The sequence below is a fragment of the Leptodactylus fuscus genome, chromosome 2 (assembly GCF_031893055.1).
Source record: "Leptodactylus fuscus isolate aLepFus1 chromosome 2, aLepFus1.hap2, whole genome shotgun sequence".
NCBI classification, from domain to species: domain Eukaryota; kingdom Metazoa; phylum Chordata; class Amphibia; order Anura; family Leptodactylidae; genus Leptodactylus; species Leptodactylus fuscus.
Window position 1 is genome coordinate 136807141 of NC_134266.1, and position 22375 is coordinate 136829515.

Sequence of the window (22375 nt, forward strand, 5' to 3'; positions counted from 1 at the left end):
GAAGGTATGGAGATAAAAGTCACGCACTCTCACGTTTCCTCAATTTTACTGCAGCATGTGGTCCTTACCTGGTTTCGTAATCCAAGGCTGCTGATGGCACAGGGGAGAGACTACCAATGAGGCCTGTGATTGGGTTTCGTTGGACAAATGGGAGGTGTGGATGTCATGATGTCGCTACTTAATATGCCACGCTGGAGCCGAGGAAAAGTGGGTACAAGTGGTTTGTCAAATTTTCTACACCTTTTCCCAATTCTAGTAGTTATCATTGATAAAAAAGTGACTCTCCAGCCTTTTCCCTTTCTTTAAAAGCTACGTAAGGTGGTCATTGAAGTGTATTCAGAATCTGCTATTTTTGATGCTCATCCATGTCTATTTGCTCTTCAAATGTCTTTTACCCATTTCTGCACAGTGCTGCAGAGTTTACAATAGCACCTGAGACTGTTTGGATTGTGTCACCACAGGTTCTTGTAAAGCAGCACCTGATGCTAGCCATGGGGAAGGTAATAGGAGAAGGGTGACCTGACTGGGAGAGGGGGGTAACTGTGGGAAGGGGCTTTAACTTGAATGAAGGTGACATGGTAGTTCTCTATATTAGCTACAGGGAGCAGAGTGTGATCTCCTGTTTATACAGCAACCAATGCGACTTAATGAAATGGGATACAAGACACTGAGCAGAAGACTATTACTAATGAGGGGATTTGTCTTACAAACAACATAGAGGTTTTTTTTTTTAATTTAAATTAATTCAAGCTTTGGCTCAAGTGACCCTTTAACTGTAATAAATCAGGCGTGCCCAAAATAGATCTATTCTGACCACCACACCATTTCAGAGTAAAAAAATATGCTCTTGTTTTTAATTACATAAAGAAACACAGCAATTGTAACAAAAATACAGAGCTTTGGTGTAGCAAAAGTCAATTCAGCTTCTGTTCAGAGTCTGAAGCGCCAGTATATGAATACGCTTTCCCCAGCACAATCCGGTCACGCAGCAACTTGAAAAAGGCGTAGTAATTACTGAAAAGGATTAGGGCTAGAGAAATTGTATGATGCCACTTCTCTGAAGACAGAAGGGAGTATAATTGATAAAAGATGAGAAATCCTTCCAGTGTTGTTAAAATGTTCAGAACTCGCAGTGGATTACTGAAGAAAAACTGGTAGGAGGGAAAAAAATGTGAAACAACATTAAGATAAAGCATAGAAAAACTATCTTTCATTTGAAAGGTTACTGTTAGAAAGCAGAACAAAACTTTTGTTGGTTTCCCCTGTCATTGGGGATGATACATTAGCCGTACTTACAGGAGGAATCTAGCCTCCTAATAATCTATGCAACTTTATCTCTAAAGGTATATTCGCACACAGTTTTTTTGCAGGCTGAAAAGAGTCGGTATTCAAATGAGTTCTCTCGCAGGACTGGGGGAAGGCCCCAACTCTTTCAGCACTGGAGGCGAGCCCCAGCACTCAAACAGCACTGGGGGCATCCCCAATGCTGCGAGAGAAATCTCCAGCGCCACCTCCATCTTTGTCAGCAGCATCCTCCTCTTCCGGCGGTGGCTTGTAACTTCTAGGCCTCAGGCAGAGCAGACTGCGCATGCCCACAGGCCATGAGAAAATGCCCGCTTGCACAGTATTGTAAGTGGCCATTTTATCATGGCCTGTGGGCATGCGCAGTCTGCTCTGCCCGAGGCCTAGAAGTTACAAGCCACCGCCGGAAGAAGAGGATGAAGAGGACCCTGCTGACGAAGATGGAGGTAGCACTGAAGAGAGTTCTCTGGCAGCATTGGGGACGCCCCCAGTGCTGTTTGAGTGTGGGGCCCGCCCCCAGTGCTGTTTGAGTGTGGGGCCCGCCCCCAGTGCTGTTTGAGTGTGGGGCCCGCCCCCAGTGCTGTGAGAGAACTCATTTGCATACCAACAAGAACCGGGATTCCTATGTAACGGCGGCATGGAGAAGACAACGAAAGGTAGGAAAAGAATAGCCTTTCTTAAGGCTATTCCGACGTGTTACTCAGGAAAAAAAAGGGTTTGTATGATAGGATCCCTTTAAAAAGAAGTAATGTGCAAGAATGCCATCAAAAATAGGAGATACTAATAAAAATAAAGTAAAAACACATGAGGGAGTCTCTCTCTGCAGCAGGATAGTGGAAGGAAGAACAAGGAGTCGTGAAAGAGATGAAATGGCTCCTAAAGAGCCCTGATATCATCTAGTCTGTTTCTGCATGTTGTGTTAGTTGTAATAAACTCTCTTACATTTAGTAAGGTATATGAAAGTTTGCAGTCGGCCAACAAATTTATTATCTAACACTTGTAACAGGGCAATGCTTTCAATGATTTTTTTTCTGCAGGCTATCTACAATTATACTGGGAGGTAGAAGTATTGTGTGGGGATTTCACTATATAACAGCCCTAGCGTTAACATCCAGCTCATCTTGCTGAGCATGCAGTGCACAAGCAAATTGAGGGACTGGGCAATAGAAGATTCAGAAACTGACTGCAAGACAAGGAAGCAGATGTAGAAATGAAAATTCATGGGATATTAGTACTGCAAGACCTATAAGAACTGACTGTTACTATAACCAAACAAGAGAGGTCAAAACTCATTTCCTGTCATTGCAAGAGATTTCAGAGCAAGGCAATACAAGACACTGCTAAGATGCCTCCCACAGACTGCTCTAAAGTCTCCTATTTGGCTGTAGGTACACTATCACAGGACAGGCAAATGTGCCTTCTGTGTTTAGCAGGTGCTCTTCTGTGTACAACTGAAAACTACTTTTAAACAAAAGCCAAAAGTTTAATATTAATATCACTTACATGGAACCGCAAATGAGACATATCAGAGGGAATCGCCACATTATAGTGACCAACCGCTTTATAGACATTCTTGTTGTGTTTTACCAACACTCCCTGGGGCCACATGCACTCCTCCATCCACCTGCAAAACAAACATTAATGGAATAATGGATTTCTAGGCCTACAAATAATATGACCAAGTGGCTATTTTGTCTTCTTTGCAGAACATGAGAAGCATTACATGTAGCACAACACAATACACAAATATGGGGTCCTTCAGATCTTCTTTGGTTGAAAGAGGCCCCAAATGTGTGAATGATCTTGTGCATACTAAATGGAAATGAAGAGGTATTCTATCTTTATACTAAAATATTTCTGCTAGATTCACATTAGTGTTCAGGTTTCTGTTCTTCAGGTCCGCTTTGGGTCACGAAAAACAAAAACTATCTGCATAAAAAGCAGTTACCCACCAACTCCATAAACTACAATGGTGCCCGACGAGTTTCCACCCAAAATCGGCAGAGAGAAAAATCCTGCTTGCAAGACCTTTCTCTCTTCACATTTGAAGCAGAAAGGGGGATGGAGCCCCGTATGGTCACTCAATGCAGGTATGACCGCAAACTTACTCTCCAATCTGATGCCTCATATCATGGATTCCTTTTTTTATATCATATAGCGTCTTCTCAACTTTCCCCTAATTAAAGGGTTTGTCTGGACCCAAATCAAAGTTTCATACAGTTAAACTATACACAGGATAGGTCATCCGTATGTGACCTGTTGAGGTCTGGAACCAACACAGCTCATCTCTCCAATATCCTCCGGAGCCAGAAACTTCTAGTGGACAGGTGGTGCCTGCTTGCTATTAAAGTTTACAAGTGGTGCTGCAGTTCACCAGAACCACTATTATACAGTGGACAGGACTGGTTAGTCAATACTGTTGAATAGAAGCGATGCTGAACGTTTTGCATGTCCACAAGCAGCTTCCAACACCCAGAGGCTGGATAGGTCAAGCCTATAAAAATTTCTTTTGGGGCCGGAAAACCCCTTTTTCTAAATTCAGATTGGTGTTGGAGTCTCCATCAATGTCCATCTAAAATTTGAAGCTGAAAGTCCTGTAAGCAAATATTTTTCATTCAGCAATTTCAGTTAAAAAGGTATTGACACCCAACAGACACCATTACAGTTAATGGACTCAAATGGGCTCGGTTGGGGTCTGTTATTTTAGAGGTCTGTGTCTGTCTGTTCTTCTGGGCCTCTGAATGATCATTTCAAGAATAAAAAAAACAAAACAAAACATGCAAATGTTTGCCTTAATATGGCTCTAAACTTACGAGTGTTGAAGCATGTTGGAGCATAGTGCTGGGTCTACTTTTTGCCAGCACCCAAGGTGAGCAGCTGCTTTATGCAACAGATCGCAGTACCGTGCAGGCAGGAGGTGCTGGGTAAGGATGACTGAAGTGCTCAGGGAAACTTGAAGAAATAGTTCACATGACCAACGCTTGTCATAATACTGTGTGCTCTATGCAAACAAAGTGTAAAGAATACACAATGAATGAAATATAAACACATATCACAAATAATGTAGCTGTGGTGTGGTTGAGTACAGTAGTGTTTTTATATATAGCTACATAGTAGATGAGGTTGGATAAAGACATCAGTCCATCAAGTCCAACCTATAACCCTATAATCCCCTACAGCAGAGGTTCTCAAACTTATTTTGTCTACCGCCCACTTCGAGAATTAATTATTTTCTAGCGCCCCCCAAAATTTTTTTACTTTACTACATATTAAGAATCACAATCGCAGTCATTATGTTAATAATTAAATTATGTGTGTCATGTGAAAATAAGACTTTCTGATGAGGGTAATGTAAAACACCATTTTGTAATATTAGGAAAACTTTTATTCATGTTATTAAAACAAACATTTCAATTTTAATTTTAAAACTAATCTAATGTGAAGGATGAATTTGATGATTTTTAACAAGTTTGTTAATATCAGGCTCGAATTTACTCAAAAACAGCCGTAAGTTACTGCGTTCGGTAATCTGCAACCGATTTCTCTTTTTAGTTAGCAACGTTGCCACAGCACTAAATCCACGTTCACACAAATACGATGATTTTCAATAAATCCATATTTTATATATTCCGCGCTATACTGCCGTTTCTTCTTTTTTGCTTCCGACATAATTTTGTCTTCAAAAATGCCGAAGTAAAGTATTAAAAACTTGCTAATGACACCACTCACAGTATTCACCACCGCACGTACAGCACTTTACCTAGTCGCTAAATTCACTTGTTTTCGTAATATCGTCGAATGACATGACTGACTGTGACATGATGGCGCGTGCGCTTTTATATGAGGCAGCGGGCGGGCCTAGTACTTTCGAGAATGGACTAGAAACTTCTCGCTTCGCATTGGAGCTTACCGCCATCTATGGTACAGTTTGACAACTTTTGGACAGGAAATAGTTACTGTCTAGTCCCCTAGATGGCGTTACACGAGGAAACGCGCGTTAAGCGTAAAGGAGCTGTAAAGTTTGTGTTAAAAGCAAAAAAAACTATTTTAAAGGGGTAGCCTCATGAAGCTTGATCTGCCTTCTAAGCGGTGTTCCTGTTTGCGTGCGTCAATTAGCCCCGCCCCCAAATTAGTATGTAGCTCCGCCCACCACATAGCGTGATCCTATGGGATGACTGAAGGGCCTGTGATGTCATCAAAAGGTCCTGTAGACTTGGATTTACCTTGTACGGAGTTTCCTAAAGGACCTGGCTCCTCTGCCCACTAGCAGCCTGCTCTATATAATAAAGCTTTATCCTAGTGAACAGAGAGACCAGGTCCTTTAGCCCAGTAGGATTTAGACTGCTTTATATAAGAAAGCAGCACTTATTCCACACACACCCCTCTATCTCACAGCAGGGAGCTAGGTGATGTGTATGTGATGTGTATGTTTGGTGCAGACACAGGCTGGCTTCGTACACTCAGCCCTCTCTCCCCCCACACAGCAGGGAGCTACGTCATGTGGCTCCCTCAGCAATGAGCAGGGGGCCAGGTGCTAGTGTCCACAATGAAGTGAATAAAGTAAGACCGTGGACAAACAAAGCAGTTTTGCTGAAGCAGTGTATTTAGGAAAAGTCTTAAATCCACATTAACAAGCAGTATAGATAGGATCATTGTTATGATACCACCCCTTTAAATTAGCCATCGCCCCCCTAAACCGCTTCAACGCCCCCCAATCTTCTCTGTGCCCTTTACTGCCCCCCTATAGGCCTCCAGCGCCCACAAGGGGGCGTTATCGCCCACTTTGAGAAAGACTGCCCTACAGTGTTGATCCCCTACAGTGTTGGTGTTATGTTGGTGTTTATGCTACACTTATTTCCATAGACAAGATATAATAAGAATTGTACCTTAACAAACCATACAGGCACAAATGCAACATAGTATGCAGACAGCATAGAGCTAAGCAGCACCTCCCGAACACGCCAATTGAAGTCCAGCTTCAAGTAGTGCACTTCACTGCGAATTAAATCTGGCGACAGGCAGCATGCATGTGTTGGAAGAGGATCTGTGCTGGGCCTCCACATGTGCTGCAGTACTGTCAAGTAATCCCGACCTGCTTTATCAACAGACCCCAGGTCTCCACCAACACGTGTGTTGGGTACATGGGCAAAAAGGCTTGACCGACGAAAATCATACCCCAGATGTAGAAATGGGATATACATACCAAATCTAGAAGGGGAAAAAAAAAAAAAAAGGAGAAAATGTTTATATATATTTTGAATTCATGATACAAAGACTAACAATGTCATCAGTATCACAATGGTGTCAGTCAGACACCTGGGCCCCACACCCAAAAATCGAAGCAGAAGGCTACAAAATAGAACATCCAAGTTAGAATACTTAAACTCTGCTCCGATTTACATGAAGGGAAGGAGAGCTGCAGAATGGCCATTATACAGTGAATTAGCCTTCTGTTTCCTTATTGAACCCCTACATCTAATAAAAGTACTGAGGGCCTGTTCTAGGGATTGGTCAACCATATCAGTTAGGCCGGTTGCAAACAACTGTGTGAAGAAAGCCACTTGTGAATTAAAAGGCACGGGCACCTTCCGCAGCCCCTTTCATTAACTGAAGAGGTGCCATGGAAGCAAGGGCCGCAAAATAGGACAGGAATAGGACCTGTTCTATATTTCGTGGCCGGACAGTTAGCCCGCAAACATGACCATGTAAGTCATGGTCAAGTGTACGGGCCCATAGAAATGAATGGGTCAGTATGCTATCCGTGAAATGAGCACACACCGAGCACAGCCACTGTCGTCTGCAAGGGGGCTTAGCGATATGATCCCTGACCACTACACGAAGGTCAGAGGCTCTCCAATTTGCTATTGAAGAAGTCTTCTAAGAAAAAAAATTATCGATATATCTTTAGCTTTGAAAATCCTATTGACATATAGCGAATTCTAATCTGGGTAATAAGTGCTGTGTTACTACATGCAATAAAGTTTGAAACATACAAGAAAAGGGTATTTAAAGATTTAGTGTACTTTAAAACTGTTTACTTACGGATAACATAAGAAAAGAAGGTTGAGGAACGAGTGTGTTCTGAACAACAAGATTATGGAGCGACATAAACTCCATCCTGTTCCTGTTAGTACAGCAAACCGTGTGGCCACCAACAGTAATGAGTGTGGCAGAGAAGATTTACCTCCCTGTGAGGCCTAAACAATGACAAAAAAAAAGTTATCTGAACAATTGTTTGAGTACATGTAACTTTTTACGAACTAGAATCACGGTATATACAAGACATACCTCCCGCACAATTGCTGCAATTAATCTTCGAGCAAGCACAATTGTTGTGAGGGTTAGAACATTAAAATCTATCAGGTGGAAGTTCTACAAAAATGTGAAGAAAAAAATAAAGAAAAAATCAAGTTAGAACAGTATAAATAATAGGTTCATAAATAAAGGTACACTATAAGGCGTGTAGCATTTTAAAATTGATATGAGAAAATGACAAGAGAATATGAGACACTTTTTAACATATCTTATAAAGTATATATGTTTCTTCCTATACTTATCAGGCTCCCCTTTCCCCATATCACCTAAACTTGTCAAACTCAGTACTCTTTCTATAGGTTTTTATGGGCCTGTTTTAACTGAACAAGAATCTAAGTAGTGAACTAAGCAGTTTAAGATTTGGGGGAGGCCTGATATGTGGAGGAAGTGTTTTTCCCTTCAAAAAATATGTTTCTTTTATTTGCTCCAGTACTATTAATTTTTGAAAAAAAAAAAAGAAAAATTAGAAGTGAAGACCATAAGGAACTTTAAACCGAAATAAACTGCATTTTAGAATAATAAAATTACTTAGAGACTACAAGGCTATATTGTAAAGAACAGAACAGACTACTTCTAGTTAAAGGATATCAGAAAATAAACGTTGCTGTTATACACAAACAGTAAAATTTCCTGCTGAAACTGAACAAACCCTTTAAGTGTTGGTTACTCACCAGAGACGTATGTGAAGGTGGGTGGGATGGTGGGTACCACCAAACAGTCTTGTAGATATTGATGTAGTGCACAAACAAGGCAATCAGGTGACACAGAAATAACTGCAGCTCAAAAACAAGGTGGCGATCTGCAGGTAGTTCAGGGATTTTGCAATGCCGCAGGGGTACCACTGTCTGTGCAGCAAGAGGGGGACTTGACAATCCTGTATTGGAACTACTCCTAAAGTAAAGGAGACAAAAACAAAATCCAAGAACAAGAGCGTTGGCAAGTACATTGACAAAGTCTTATGTGCCAAGTTCAAGATGAGGCATAAAATGTTATTTTCTTAAAAGTTTATTGGCAGTGAAACCAGGTTCACATGTCATGATAGTGCTGTGGATTTATAGAGTGGATTCCAGAATTTGCAGTAGAAAGCATGTGGATGGAGTTTCTCATGTCACATGCAGCTGAAATATTCACTGAAAAGGATCTGGAAATCTGCAGTATAATCATTATATGCATATATTTTAAAGGGGCTCGATCATCAAAATTATGTTGAAATCCCGGACGTGCGCAGTAGGGCTCCCTCAGGAGCCCTACTGCGCACGCTCCGGCGCCATTTTTGTCGTGGTTCTAAGGGGAACTGAGCATACTCAGTTCTCTTAGAACTACGCAAGTGTACTGTGCATGTGCAGTACGGTCGCGAACTTCCATTGACAAAAATGGCACCGGAACGCGCGCAGTAGTGAGGGATTTAAACACAACCCACCGGAAGAAAAGATGATGAAGGCGTGGCAGAGCGATCCCAGGAGGACGCTGGAAGAAGACACCAGAGGAAGGCAGGACCGAAGAGGATGTTCACCAGTGCACGAACCGCCCACGGTAAGTATGATTTGAATATTAGTTTAAAATGGGAGGGCCTTTAAAATACCATTAGCGGTGCCTGAATAGCCTTTTTAAAGGCTATTCAGGCATATGTGGGGCTCATAGGGCATAATTTTGATGATAGAGCCCCTTTAACAACAGCCTTGGCTTCTTGGAATTCATAGGGTAAGATGCACTGAAAAATATTTATTGTGCCACCAGTTAATCTGCTGAAGTGCATACCGTGCTAACAGGATACCCATACTTCGAGGTATATTTATTAATTTTACACATATCTAGAGTGAAAAAGTGTCAAACACTTAGGTTTGTAAAATTTTAAATGCAAATAATTTTTGCAACTTGCGATTTTGCACCTCCCTTACCACTTTCAAGAAAGTGGCATTATAGTTGGTGGTGGATTTAATATAAATTTTCCACAGTTTACTGCCGTAAATGATCATCTGGGTTGAAGCAGCAAGTGACATTTGCAAGGTGAACCTGTAGCCATGTTGTGGGGAGTCAGAGGACTGCCTATATGTGAATAAAAAAAAACTGGCATATAAATAGTGGCAAGACATTGAAAAGGGGGAGAGTCTTAAAATAATCATCGAGGTAAAGTGTTCAATTAATCATTAATTTATTTATTTAGCGCAAGCAAATTCCACAGCACTTTACAGGGAAATTGATATTGTAGGGCTCACAATCTAAATACCCTATCAGTAGGTCTTTGGAATAAGGGAAGACACTAGAGTACCTGAAGGAAACGCACGCAAACACGTGGAGAACATACAAATTCCTTGAAGATATTGTCCTTGGCTGGATTCGAATGTGATTTAAGAGATAATGGTGCAGCCCTGCTAAGGCTAGGTTCACATCTGCGTTGGAGTTTCTGTAATAGACTCAGCTGAAGATTACACTTAAATTGGACGGACAGAAAAACCCTGCAAGGAGAACTTTTCTCTCTGCTGGTTTTATACTGACCGAGAGCTTCAGAAGTATCAGGCACTCGCCAAGATGGGTGTAGTATTTGAATACATCCCATGGTTTAGAGGACTGCTCAGCTTGCCTAATAGATGCCCAAGAGTGGTAAAAAGGGCAGTTGCTATATCGGATACAGTATGGATGCATAATACAGTATTGTTCCAGTAATGTTAGCTTTTAGAGAGATTTATAGCCTGATGGAACAACTGGTGATCGTTTACAACCACCCAGGTACAGTGTGTCTGTGTGACAAAAGCATTTTACTTTCCCTAAAGTTTACTAAAGCGTAGAGCTCTACTTTCACTTTATGGGGGTGGACCCTGTCAGATCACATTCCTGTACATGCATAGAATTCTAGGGTAGTACTGTAACTCTAAGCAGCATTTAGGGGACATCTACAGCACAAGAGATAGCTCACTTGCTCCATACACAGTTATAAGGGACATTGAAGCAGACCTTTAAATCACTTTTCTGCTGCATCATACCAGATCGACTCTGGTACTATGTAGTTTACTTTCCACTGCAATTTATGTAGCTGGTTGTCAGCTAAGGTTAGGTTGACATCTGTAAGACCCAGCTGAAGATTCTGCTTAAAATCGGTGGAGAGAAAACTAAGGACTTCTCTCTCTACCGGTTCCAGTATAAAACTGACAGAAACCGTGCAGGCCCATTATTGTCTATGGGGTCTGCAGTTAATCACTTTTTAAGCGGACAGGGTTTACGTCTTGCAGGTCCACAAACGGACCCGAAGGAGGGAAATCCGAATGCTAGTGTGACCCTAGCGTCAAATATAATCTCACCCACTAATGAATAATAAGACATACAACTAAAATAACATTGATGTTTATTAAAGGGGCTCTATCATTGGGAAAAGTCATTTTTAACTAAGCACATACAGTATATGCATAACCTTTAGAAATGCTATTCCACACATACCAAATTCCCTAAGTGGCTTTTGAATGAGTCCGTTTTTATTCATATGCTAATTAGCTTCCAGCCAGCACAGGAAGTTCCCAGCAGCACTCGTCTCTGCTATTATCTCGTGTGTGTGTGTGTGTGTGTGTGTGTGTGTGTGTGTGTGTGCAAACAGGAAGTCATCAGCAGCAGCCTGTGCTGTACACATACATACGAAAGAATAGCAGAGGGTGCACGATGACTTCCGGGGTGCACCAAGAGGCTAATTAGCATATTAATAAAAACAGGCTCATTCAAAAACCACTGAAGCAATTTACATACAGAAGGTAGGTGTGGAATAGCCTTTCTAAAGGCCATGCAAGGATGTGTTTAGTTAAAAATGACTTTTCCCAATGATAGAACCCCTTTAAGCCTTTATGTTTAATATAGCATTCTCTTAATTTTACATATGTAAAATAGCATAGTTTATTCCACACTGAACAAGAAACAGGGGTCCCAAATAAAAATGAATTAAGTACAATCATACATGCTTGACGCCTCTCAATTTATAGGATCCTAACAGAAACCTTGTTCTCTTGATCAGCTGGGGATTCATTGGTCAGACCCCCAAATTAGTGGAATAATACTTAAACACACAAGTTTTTAATACAATGGTGAGCTTTCTTTGCTATTAAAAATTGGTATGAAAGAAAAGAAACAATAATATTGTAGTTTCTTTATAGAAAGTTGGGGGAAAAAAACCTTTTGTCTACTTTATACCCCCCTTACTCATTTACTACTCAGAAGTCATACGAATTTGCATGAAGTACTGGCACTGCAGATGGAAACTGGAGATTTGATGGGAGCAGTTTTGAAGCATACAAATTTCTTGACACTTTTGCATATTGCAAAGTATGCCAGTCAAATGTAGCATGGCATGAAATCAGGACAATAAATACAACATACTGTAACCAAGTTTGTGGGAAGGATCTATCCCAAACGTCAGGAGAAAGCTGCAAATGGAGGTCCTTCTCCCAAAGGCCTGTGAAGGTGGACTATCTGGTGCAGCAGCCTTAAGAAGAATACTATAAAGTGCAGAAAGCATAACTGGAGTGGTGTCAGAATGGGAGAGGACAGATTCTAGATAAAACAATTACTTTTAACATATTGTGATTGTGTTCAACTGTCTTAGGTCTTGAATCTGCTCAAGCAGATCAATCTGATCAAGCAGCACCAATAGTGCTATACAGTGTGAGCGGGGAAGAACGCGTTCCTCCCCGATCTCAGAGTACAGCGCTATTGGCGCTGCTTATACAGAAGGACGTTCCTGACAGACTCTCAGAAACGCCCTTCTGACTCTAAAGACCTACGGTACCGGAACAGATAGCGCTTTACCCGGGGCACAGATTGGGAAAGCCGACAGTGCGCTGAATTCAGTGCACGGTCGGCTTTCCAGCAGTATATAGAACTGCCTGTGCCCCAGACCATGAAAGATCCTCTTTAAATGTTCCATATGCTTTAAGTCTTATTCCTTGCTTTGTCCATATTAATCCACTTTTCCCTTTACACTTCAAATATTGTGCTTCAGTGGGTTAATTTACCATTGAACTTACATCAGTTGTATAGTCTAAATACATACCAAACTATTGTTAGTATCTTCGTTATTATCACAATGAAAGTTTTTGTCTCTCCTATTCAGAATGAATTCATTCAATTAAATTGATTATTTTGCCTAAGTTACTTTATGTCAACAATCTATTCCAATAAATACTCTACTAAGATTGCAACAAAGTACTGCTAAAGTATGTTTGTGCTTTCATATATGTATGAATGTATAAGCTACAGCAGTATAAGGATGACGGGGGAGTGTTAAACTTCCCATTTCAAAGCTATACTCACTTGTGGCACATTAACGCTTTGTGGCAAATGATTTAGAGGAGTATCCCATCTCATAAGTGTGTCTCAAGATGGAATTTGCTTCCCCCTCTACAGACTGAAGCCCTTTTACATTTTTCTACAGTGGTTCTTGTCATAGAGGTTAGGGAAAACCCACTCATATGGTCTACCATTTTGGCATGGAGGAAGTATGAAAACTGCATAAATTATAAACTCATTAATAAGTATGGTTTATCTTTATGGACAAACCCTGTTTCTCACATGGCAAATTTCCCAAAAGTTACAGTCGCAGGATTGCAGCTGTGCTCAAACATTTTTTAAATATATCTAGTGTGGTATCTGATCATGAATTGACTGGTTACAAATCCAAATAGGAGCTGCCAAATGATCCTCCCAATTAACAGACCTTTTAGAGGCTCTCTTATCTCAGCTAGTACCTATTGAGACATGGCTCGCTTTATTTTAATCTACAATATCCCCCTCTGTGACCTATTCTTGTGCTAAATATCATCAAATAGACTGAGATCTTTCAGAAATTCTGGGAGTGTGCTAATACACAACCTATGTAGTTTTTTTTTTTAAATGTAGATTGGGAGCTCCATGTAGGTATCGCAATGTACTTTTTTTTCCCCTATCAGTAGGTCTTTGTAGAATGGGAGGAAATCCATGCAAACACAGGGAGAACATACAAACTCCTTGCAGATGTTGTTCCTGGCGGGAGTCGAACCCAGGACTCCAGCGCTACAGCCACCATGTTGCCCCCTACAACCTACGTAGTTTGATATTAGGCAGCACCTACTTCAGACTTATCACAAGAATCCAGTTTGGGCAATTTTCAATACTTTGTCTGACTTACTGTTGTCTTACTACATTTGCTAAACACACTCTTGTCATTTGAGCTATAGTCACTAGAAGAGCATTGTCCAGCATTGAGTCAACACAGTCCCAGGTCCCAATTAATTTGATGTTACAGAAAGAATTACTGACAAGCAAGTTGTTTTTTACGTGGCAATCATTCACTGAGACAATCTCTGGCTGTATACCGATTAGTTCTTGAGTGTTTCAAGTATACTGTTTGGTACTCATGAGCACTTCTACATGGACGAACACCTATTCATTTGACATGAACAGCAACCCCCAAGCAGGTAGTGACATGGGTAGGGGTTAATTCTTGTTAGGGTGCATGCACACTACGTAACGCCGGGCGTGTATGAGAGCCGTACACGCCGGCGTTACAGCAGGGCTGCCGAGCACTTCCCATTCACTTCAATGGGAGCGCTCGTAAATGCCGCTGTTACGAGCGCTCCCATTGAAGTGAATGGGAAGTGTTCGGCAGTCTGCTGTAACGCCGGCGTGTACGGCTCTCATACACGCCTGGCGTTACGTAGTGTGCATGCACCCTTATAATGAGTTAGCATTTTTTTTTTTTTTGAAGGGATTCTATCATTAAAATGACATTTTTCTCACTAACCCATAGGAATAGCCTTAAGAAAGGCTATTCTTCTACCTTTAGATGTCTTCTCTGCGCCGCCATTTGGTACAAATCCCGGTTTTCTTCAGTATGCAAATAAGTTCTCTTGCAGCATTGGGGGCGTCCCCAATGCTGCAAGAGAAATCTCCAGTGACACCTCTGTCTTCGCCTGGAACGCCCTCTTTCGGCGCTGGGTTCAAACTTCAACGCATGCGTAGTCAGCTCTGCCATCGGGTTTCAGGCAGAGATGACCGCTCATGCCTATGGCCATTTTTTTGTGGAGAGAGGGCGTTCCAAACTAAGATGGAGGCAGCGCTGGAGATTTCTCTCGCAGCATTGAGAACGCCCCCAGTGCTGTTTGAGTGCTGGGGACTGTCCCCAGTGTTGCGAGAGAACTCATTTACATACTGAAGAAAACCGGGATTTCAACCAAACAGCGGCGCGGAGAGGACATCTGATGGTAGGAAAAGAATAGTCTTTCTTAAGGCTATTGCTATGTGTTAGTGAGGCATGCACGATAGATAACATTAATATATTCTTTGTTTAGGGTTTTAGTTTAAAACAGGGAGGGGGAGGTAGTTTAATGTAACTTTAGCGGTGCCTGCATAGCCTTTTCAAAGGCTATTCACGCATATGTGGGGCTCTAGCAGCATAATTTTGCTGATAGAGCCCCTTTAAATGCACACAACCTGTGAACAGGTAGGGCATGGTTTTAAAAAGAAAGTCATCAAGTTTTCCAATCCTGCACACTCCAACAACAAGGGTGTGACATGCATGTTTTGGTTCAACACACAGGGAACATCCATGACCATAACTAAATAGGACAATTTGTGAAAACAGATTTTTTGTTGTTGTCTTTAAAACCACTTCTTCACTGTGTTAATTTAGAAGAGTACCTGCCTCTAGGTGATGTTATACTGTTAACCTATAAAAATATTGACCCAAATTATTTTGCCCAATACCTTGCTCTGGACCTCACTCCACTCACAGTTGGAGCTCCTCCATGGACGGCACCACCTGCAGATCCAGGGTCACAAAGGGGAGTGCGGCAGTACGATGTCCGATTTGGGCCCCGGCGGCCCCCAGCCATGTCTGGGCTTATCTACCTTAGTCACAAACAAGACATGTATAGTCCATGGACCTGCTGTAACACAAAATACTACATCAAAAAACAAACACAAAACAAAACACCTCATTACATATGTGATTTTAAAGTGAAGAATACTATGAAAACGGGTGTTCCCCCATCATAATGGCTCAAAAAAGTGAGCCAAACTCCGAAATGTACATGGACTTTTAGGCAATGGACAGAATGCATTTAAGACTGTTTGTTAGCAATAACGACCGAGGAATGCAGGAGACACACAGATCTTCTTACAACATGAAACACCTGCAACCCAGGTCTGGAAGAGTATGTATAGGATATGGAATATTACTTACAAGTAAAATGCAGAGCAAATCCTGACAAAAATCATAGGAGAGGCAGTGAGAGCCCTGCTCACCCTGTCCATACACTAATAGGGTTTGCACAATGGTCACTGCTAGAATTTACTCAGAAATCCTGCTCCAAATTCCTGTTACTTCTTCTGAATGTTTAGGATTTAGACAGTGCATTACCTTTCCACTTACTAAAGGCTTGACCCTACACAATATAGCACTGTCAGCATGGCAGATGGTAGAATGGCGTCAGTACTGACTGGACACAGACTGTATTGGGGCAAAACATTAACAGCCAGCTGTCAATGCAGTCAAACATTTCCAGGAGGAATAACAGAGGAAAGACACTTTAGAAGAAAAAAACAAGTCTCTACCAATATAGAGACTTCAGGGAATATGGCAGGGTCTCTTTATAGTGTAAGGGGAAACATATTTCTGCCATGCTCCCTTTACAAGGAGGGTTGTTGTTATAATGGGAACTTGTACAAAATCTCTGGCAGGAAAGATATCGTCACTTCATGCCATCTTTTACTTGACTGATGCAGATAACATAAGAGATCGGACTGGTTTCTGGGCCAACACCTTTTATACCCGAGGCCTGATTATACAGGTTACTTATACAGAAAGGCAGGCTGCCATAAATGTCTAACCCGCAGGTCATGGGATATAAAAGCGGAGATCACTAGAAAGGGATTGCGTGTGACTGGGAGAATAGATTATGGAACTGTCATTTAAGCAACTCCCCAGCCCTGACCAATAATGGAGCTCCAGCACACTGCATAGTCTATCACTACTGTCAGAAGCCATAAGAAGCGCAGGCATTCGGGCGAGTGGAGGAAGAGCAGCGGGGCTCCAGTGTTCAGGGGGCAGCCTAGGAACAAGGAGTGGTGGCACAAGCTGTAGCACACTGCACTCTCCCCTCCACATGAAAACACCAGGCACTTACCGCCCCCGCAGACACTCAGTAATAAGGACTCAGCCGCAGACACACTCGCGCACGGTAGGGCCTCACTTTGCCTCCCTAGAGGTACAACAACCACCCCCAAAACACTCACCACTTCTGTCCAGCGGGAGCGCGCCTTGTGTCATAGAGCGCGAGGACGCGCAGCGGGACAAGGTTGGGAAAGGAAGCGCGCCTGTTTGCGTGATTACGTCACACGCCTACACTCCAAGGCTAGCTTCTTCACTCTGAGCATGCGCGGATACACCAGACGTGAGCTGCTGTGTGAACGTATGTTTAGCATGCTAGAAGCTCATACGCAATAGCAGACTAGTCTATAATGATGTAGATTGGGGTTAGTCGAAGGGGCTTTGACGGTCATGTGAAAGTGAATGGAACCAGACTGTAATTACATTGTATGGCTGCTATAAAACAGGATGGAAATAGCAAAGGTGATTGCATGAGCATTGAGGAGATTTTAGGTGTTATATGCCAACTGAAGTTAGTCCTGATTCACATCTGCGCTTGCGTTCACATATTCCCCCCCCCCCCCCCCAAACGGAATACAGAACGCATTGGCAAGTGTTGAGCAATGAAAGTACACAAACCCCATAGGACTCGTTCACATGGGGCAAGAGGAGGCGGATTTTGGTCCTGAATCCACGTCAGAATAGAGGTCTCTGTAGACCGCTAGCTTACTTTTTTCCGTGAGCGGTATGTTCCCGCCCATGGAAAAAAGAAGCAAGCCGCCCTTTCTTCATGCGGATTTCGTGTCTGCCTCGCCCGGACTAGGCCCATTCATTTGGGCCTACTCCAGAGCAGGAAACCGCAACTGACGGAAGTCGCGGCAGGCGCATTTTGGTCCTATCTGACACGGCTTCCTGCGTCACAATCAGGACCAAAATCCGTGCCCCGTGTGAACTAGCCCTTAGACTATAATGGGGTCCGTGTATTTTCCGCATGGTGTCCACACGGGACATGTAGAGAGAAAAGTACTTCATGAACTACTTTCCTCTCCGCATGACTTGTGTGGAAACAGCGCGGAAAACACATGGACCCATTATAGTCTATGGGGTCTGTGTGCTTTCATTGCTCGCCACTTGTCAATGCGTTTGGTATTCCATTCAGGGGGGGTCCCCATGCGTGCTCCCTGAACGGAATACCAAACGCAGATGTGAACCAGGCCTTAGGCCATCTATAAAAATGAATTGGACCCAGGCAAAAATGGTCAACCCTTTTAACATTTAAATAAGCTAAGGGCAGTGGGGGAAAAAAAATGGATGCTCACCTATCCACTTCCATGTTTCCAGATTCATCTGCTCCGGTGGGTCTCTTCTGATGTGCTGAAGCAAAGGGCCTGAGGCCAATCAGCGGCTTCTGCACAACGTTGGAAAAGACCCGCTGGTGCAACGGGGACAAATGAGTGTCCAATTTACTTTTTTCTTCACTTCCTCAGTTTATTTAAAACGTTAAAACAGTTGTCTATTTTTGCCTGGACAACCCCTTTAAGGACATAGCGATTTTCCATGTTTGCGTTTTGCGTATTCTGTATTCCCTGCCTGATAAAAGCCATCACTTTTTAAAGTTAGGTGCTTATTTTTTGCTGGACAAATTGTACACTATGATGGTGCCATTCAATATTCTGTACAATATAGTGGGAAGGTAGAAAAAAAATTCAGGATAGGATTAAAAAAAAACAAAAACATGTGTTGCATCACACTCTCTTGTCTGTTCCTTTTGAAACATTTTAATAAAAACTTATTAAATAGAGAAAAAAAAACCCACAGAATCGTGTCATTTACTTACAGGTTTTATTCATACAGTGTTCACCAACCATTAAAATTGACATGTCCACTTTATTCCGAGTCAGTACGATTATCGCCATGTCAGGGTGAGGCCCCACGTTGCAAAAACTCAACTTTTTTTGTTGCAGATTTTTGACCTTAAAGAGGACCTTTCACCATTTTGCCCACAGGCAGTTCTATATAATGCCGGAAAGCTGACAGTGCGCTGAGTTCAGCGCACTGTCGGCTTTCCCGATGTGGGCCCAGTGTGAAGAGCTTACGGCCCGGTACCGTAGCTTTTCTATGGTCAGAAGGGCGTTTCTGACACTCAGTCAGAGACGTCCTTCTTCACAGCACAGCCAATCGCGCTGTGATGTGAGAGCCAGGAGGAACGCCCCCTCCCCTCCTGATAATACTCGTCTATGGACGAGTACTGCAAGCAGATGGAGGGGGCGTTCCTCCCGGCTCTCACAGCACAGCGTAAAATCGGAAGTCAGCTCAATTACTCATTGTGAACTTGCCCACAATGATTATTTCAATTATTGCAGCTACGTCGCCCGCTCAGCTCCTGAGCAGTGTCATGGTTAGAGTCCCAACATCCCTGTACTATTATGGTACATGTCACAAAGAGGTTAAAGGGGTTTACCCAGCTCACTGTTTCAGAAGTTTGCTTGCTGTCTCTTCTTCTCACTTCCAGTTTTTCTCCCTCACAGCTTGTTGAACCATACTATGAGGTATCACAATAGTTATGCAAATCAGATAATATGCACATGCTTGTAGAGAACAAACTCAGTGTTATCTGTGTGTTTACATAGAGAGATAACAGACTCATCAGCAAACTGCAATTAGCAGTCAGTAATGTCACGACCTATCTCACAGGTCCATGGTTACGGTAACACTGTGTAAACAGTGGGAGGAATAATAAGTTCACATAGCAGGGAAACAAAGCAGCATTTCTAAAGCAATATATTTAGGAAAAGTCTTCAATTTACATAAGCTACTAGTATTGATAGGATCCTCGAGATGGGAATACCCCTTTAAGTTCTGAAGCCTCTGTCTTCTCCAGGAGCCTCAGCATAAGGGTAGCTAAACTGTAATAGCACAGCATGGCCACTGTACAGCGTATGAAACAATCTTGTTTTGGGGGTTCTGTGGCCCATAGCGTTGTAGGAACAGTAAACTACAAGATTATAAAATGATTTTTCCCATAGAATGAATGCTATAACAAGGAAAAAAAACACAATAAAACCCTGAAAGTTTTGCTTCCCAAAAGATCAAAGGAGTAGGCCAAGAAAACAGTCTGTTTAATCCATCTGGAAAGGGAAGAAGAGGGGCCTTCTTGACCCTTCTGGCTACCCTGAAACTAGTAGAGAAGTTTTTTTTTTTCTTCCAAATATTTCAGAAGACATCTCCTAACATATAGGCAATGGAATTATTCCTCTTTGGGAAATCCTGGGGTTTGGATAAAAAGTAGTAAGAATAGCTCTCCGATTCTTATGGAAGTTAGGGCAGAGGCCTAATGAAAAGTGTCTTCTGATGGCTGGGAGGAGAACCCTGGATCTAAGAGATTCTTCTGGGTTAAGTCTAAGGGTATGTTCACACATCAGTATGCCATCAGTCCGTTTGAATTCAGTTTGAGACTTTAAAACGGACTGATACACATACTGATTGCATACTGACGCTAGGTTCACACCTGCGTTCTGGTCTCCGTTCTGTGCTTTCCGTCTTCTACATGCAAGAAGACGGAAAGCACAGACCGGGTCTGGCCGTGAGCGTTTTATGCTCTCCGCCGCGACACCGGTTTTTAAAATCCGGACACAGAGTACTGCATGTCCGACTCTGTGTCCGGATTAAAAAACCCAGTTTCGCGGCGGAGAGCGTAAAACGCTCAACCGCCGCTCACGGCCGGACATCTTTCTCACCCATTCAAATGAATGGGTGAGAAAGACTCCTGCAGGTTTCTGTCTCCTGCTCTGTTTTATGCAGGAAACGGAAACCTGCAGAACGGACACCTGGGCGCAGATGTGAACGAGCCCTGACACCTTTTTATGCCGATAGCAATTATATAATATTGCAATAATATAATATTGTTATATTTTTATATCAAACCGTATTATAACATCCTATTAATATTATAAAGGTGAAAGTTTGTGAGTTTGGATGTTTGTTCCGCAATCACAGCCAAACAGGTGAATGGATTTTGGGGTAATTTCACACACACACACATATTTGCCAGGAAAAGGTAGTAGGCTATTTTAAATGTGGGTCACTCACCCCAAATCGCCACCGTGACCCTCCAAACAATCCTCCGGCTCGGCTGCAGCAGCTGGCATTCTGCCAGCGCTGGTTTGTGCACGCACCTCCTATTGGTGCATGGCAGGCTGTGGGCGGGCTTTGGGGCCAGGGCTGCGCACCATAGGTTGGGGGCTGAAGGTGGGCGTGCCGATTCAGCACGGACACACTGAAGAAGATGGCAGCAGCCCACATGGACCCGGCGCTGCAGCTGTCCCAGCCCGCCTACACAGCTCTCGGACGGAGGAGGCTGCTGCACCCAACACACCACAGGTAAGTGCAGTGGGTACAGCAGGTTGGGGAGGAGGTGTCCTGCGGGGGGAGGGGGTGTCCCGGGGGGGGGGGGAGCCGCGTCCCTACGTCGGGGTCCACAGGGATCGACCGCATACCCCAGCATCATGTCCCCCCACCCTTCAGCAGCCCCAGCGTAGTTGGACTCGCCTTGCTACGCTCCCCCAACGCTCTCTCCCCTCGCTCGCTGCAAATAGGTGTCGGGCGGCTGGCTGCCTATGGCAGGTACACTGCAATACAGGCGGCAATGCACTGTATAATATCGGCGCCTGTATTGCAGTCTACCTGCCTAGGCTGGAATACAACTGCACACCTGACAGGTCAGGGAGGCCGCGCGAGGCTCCGGCTGTCATAGCAACCTGACGCCGGGCCTCGTTCTGCCTCCTATACGCCACACGCAGCCAGCCGCCCGACACCGATGTGCAGCAAGCGAGCGGAGAGAGCGACGGGGGAGTGTGGCAAGGTGAGTCCACCTACACTGGGGCCGATGTGAGGGGGGGGGACATGAAGCTGGGGGCAGAGATGGAGGACAAGAAGCTGGGGGCAGAGATGAAGGGGGGGACAAGAAGCTGGGGGCAGATGACTGGGGGGGGGCAAGAAATTGGTGGTAGATGAAGGTAGGGACAAGAAACTTGGGGCAGAGATGGAGGGGGGACAAGAAACTGGGGCCAGAAATGGGGTGACAAGAAACTGCGGGCAGAGATGGGGGGACAACAAACTGAGGGCAAAGATGGGGGGGCCGAGAAACTGGGGGAAGATGAAAGGGAATAAGAAACTGGGGGCAGCGATGAGGGGACAAGCAACTGGAGGCAGAGATGGGGGACAACAAACTGGGGCCAGAGATGGGGGGGGGACAAGAAACTGGGGACCGATGAAAGGGGGAATAAGAAACTGGGGGCAGAGATATGGGGGACAAGAAACTGGGGTCAGATGAAGGGAGGGACACAAAACTGGGGGCAGAGATGGGGGGACAAGAAACTGGGGCCAGAGATGGGGGGGGGGACAAGAAACTGGGGACCGATGAAAGGGGGAATAAGAAACTGGGGGCAGAGATATGGGGGACAAGAAACTGGGGTCAGATGAAGGGAGGGACACAAAACTGGAGGCAGAGATGGGGGGACAACAAACTGGGGCCAGAGATATGGGGGGGGACAACAAACTGGGGACCGATGAAAGGGGGAATAAGAAACTGGGGGCAGAGATATGGGGGACAAGAAACTGGGGTCAGATGAAGGGAGGGACACAAAACTGGGGGCA

The 22375-nt window shown here is 43.7% G+C and overlaps 1 protein-coding gene across 2 annotated transcripts; it reads right to left on the bottom strand.

Moving 5' to 3' along the window:
- Positions 1 to 824: 824 nt before the first annotated feature.
- TMEM39B (transmembrane protein 39B) lies at positions 825 to 16978 on the bottom strand. Of its 2 annotated transcripts, none has more exons than XM_075264689.1 (9): positions 16867 to 16978; positions 15337 to 15518; positions 8289 to 8508; positions 7591 to 7674; positions 7345 to 7499; positions 6189 to 6510; positions 4116 to 4303; positions 2806 to 2926; positions 825 to 1151 (listed from the first exon to the last, which is right to left on the bottom strand). In XM_075264689.1, exons 2-9 carry the CDS (start codon positions 15462 to 15464, stop codon positions 915 to 917), a joined length of 1455 nt encoding a protein of 484 aa, XP_075120790.1. In that variant the 5' UTR covers positions 15465 to 15518; positions 16867 to 16978; the 3' UTR covers positions 825 to 914. The 2 variants fall into 2 exon arrangements, with proteins under 2 accessions (XP_075120790.1, XP_075120792.1); XM_075264691.1 differs by lacking the exon at positions 16867 to 16978 and adding an exon at positions 16758 to 16850.
- Between the last annotated feature and the right edge of the window lie 5397 nt (positions 16979 to 22375).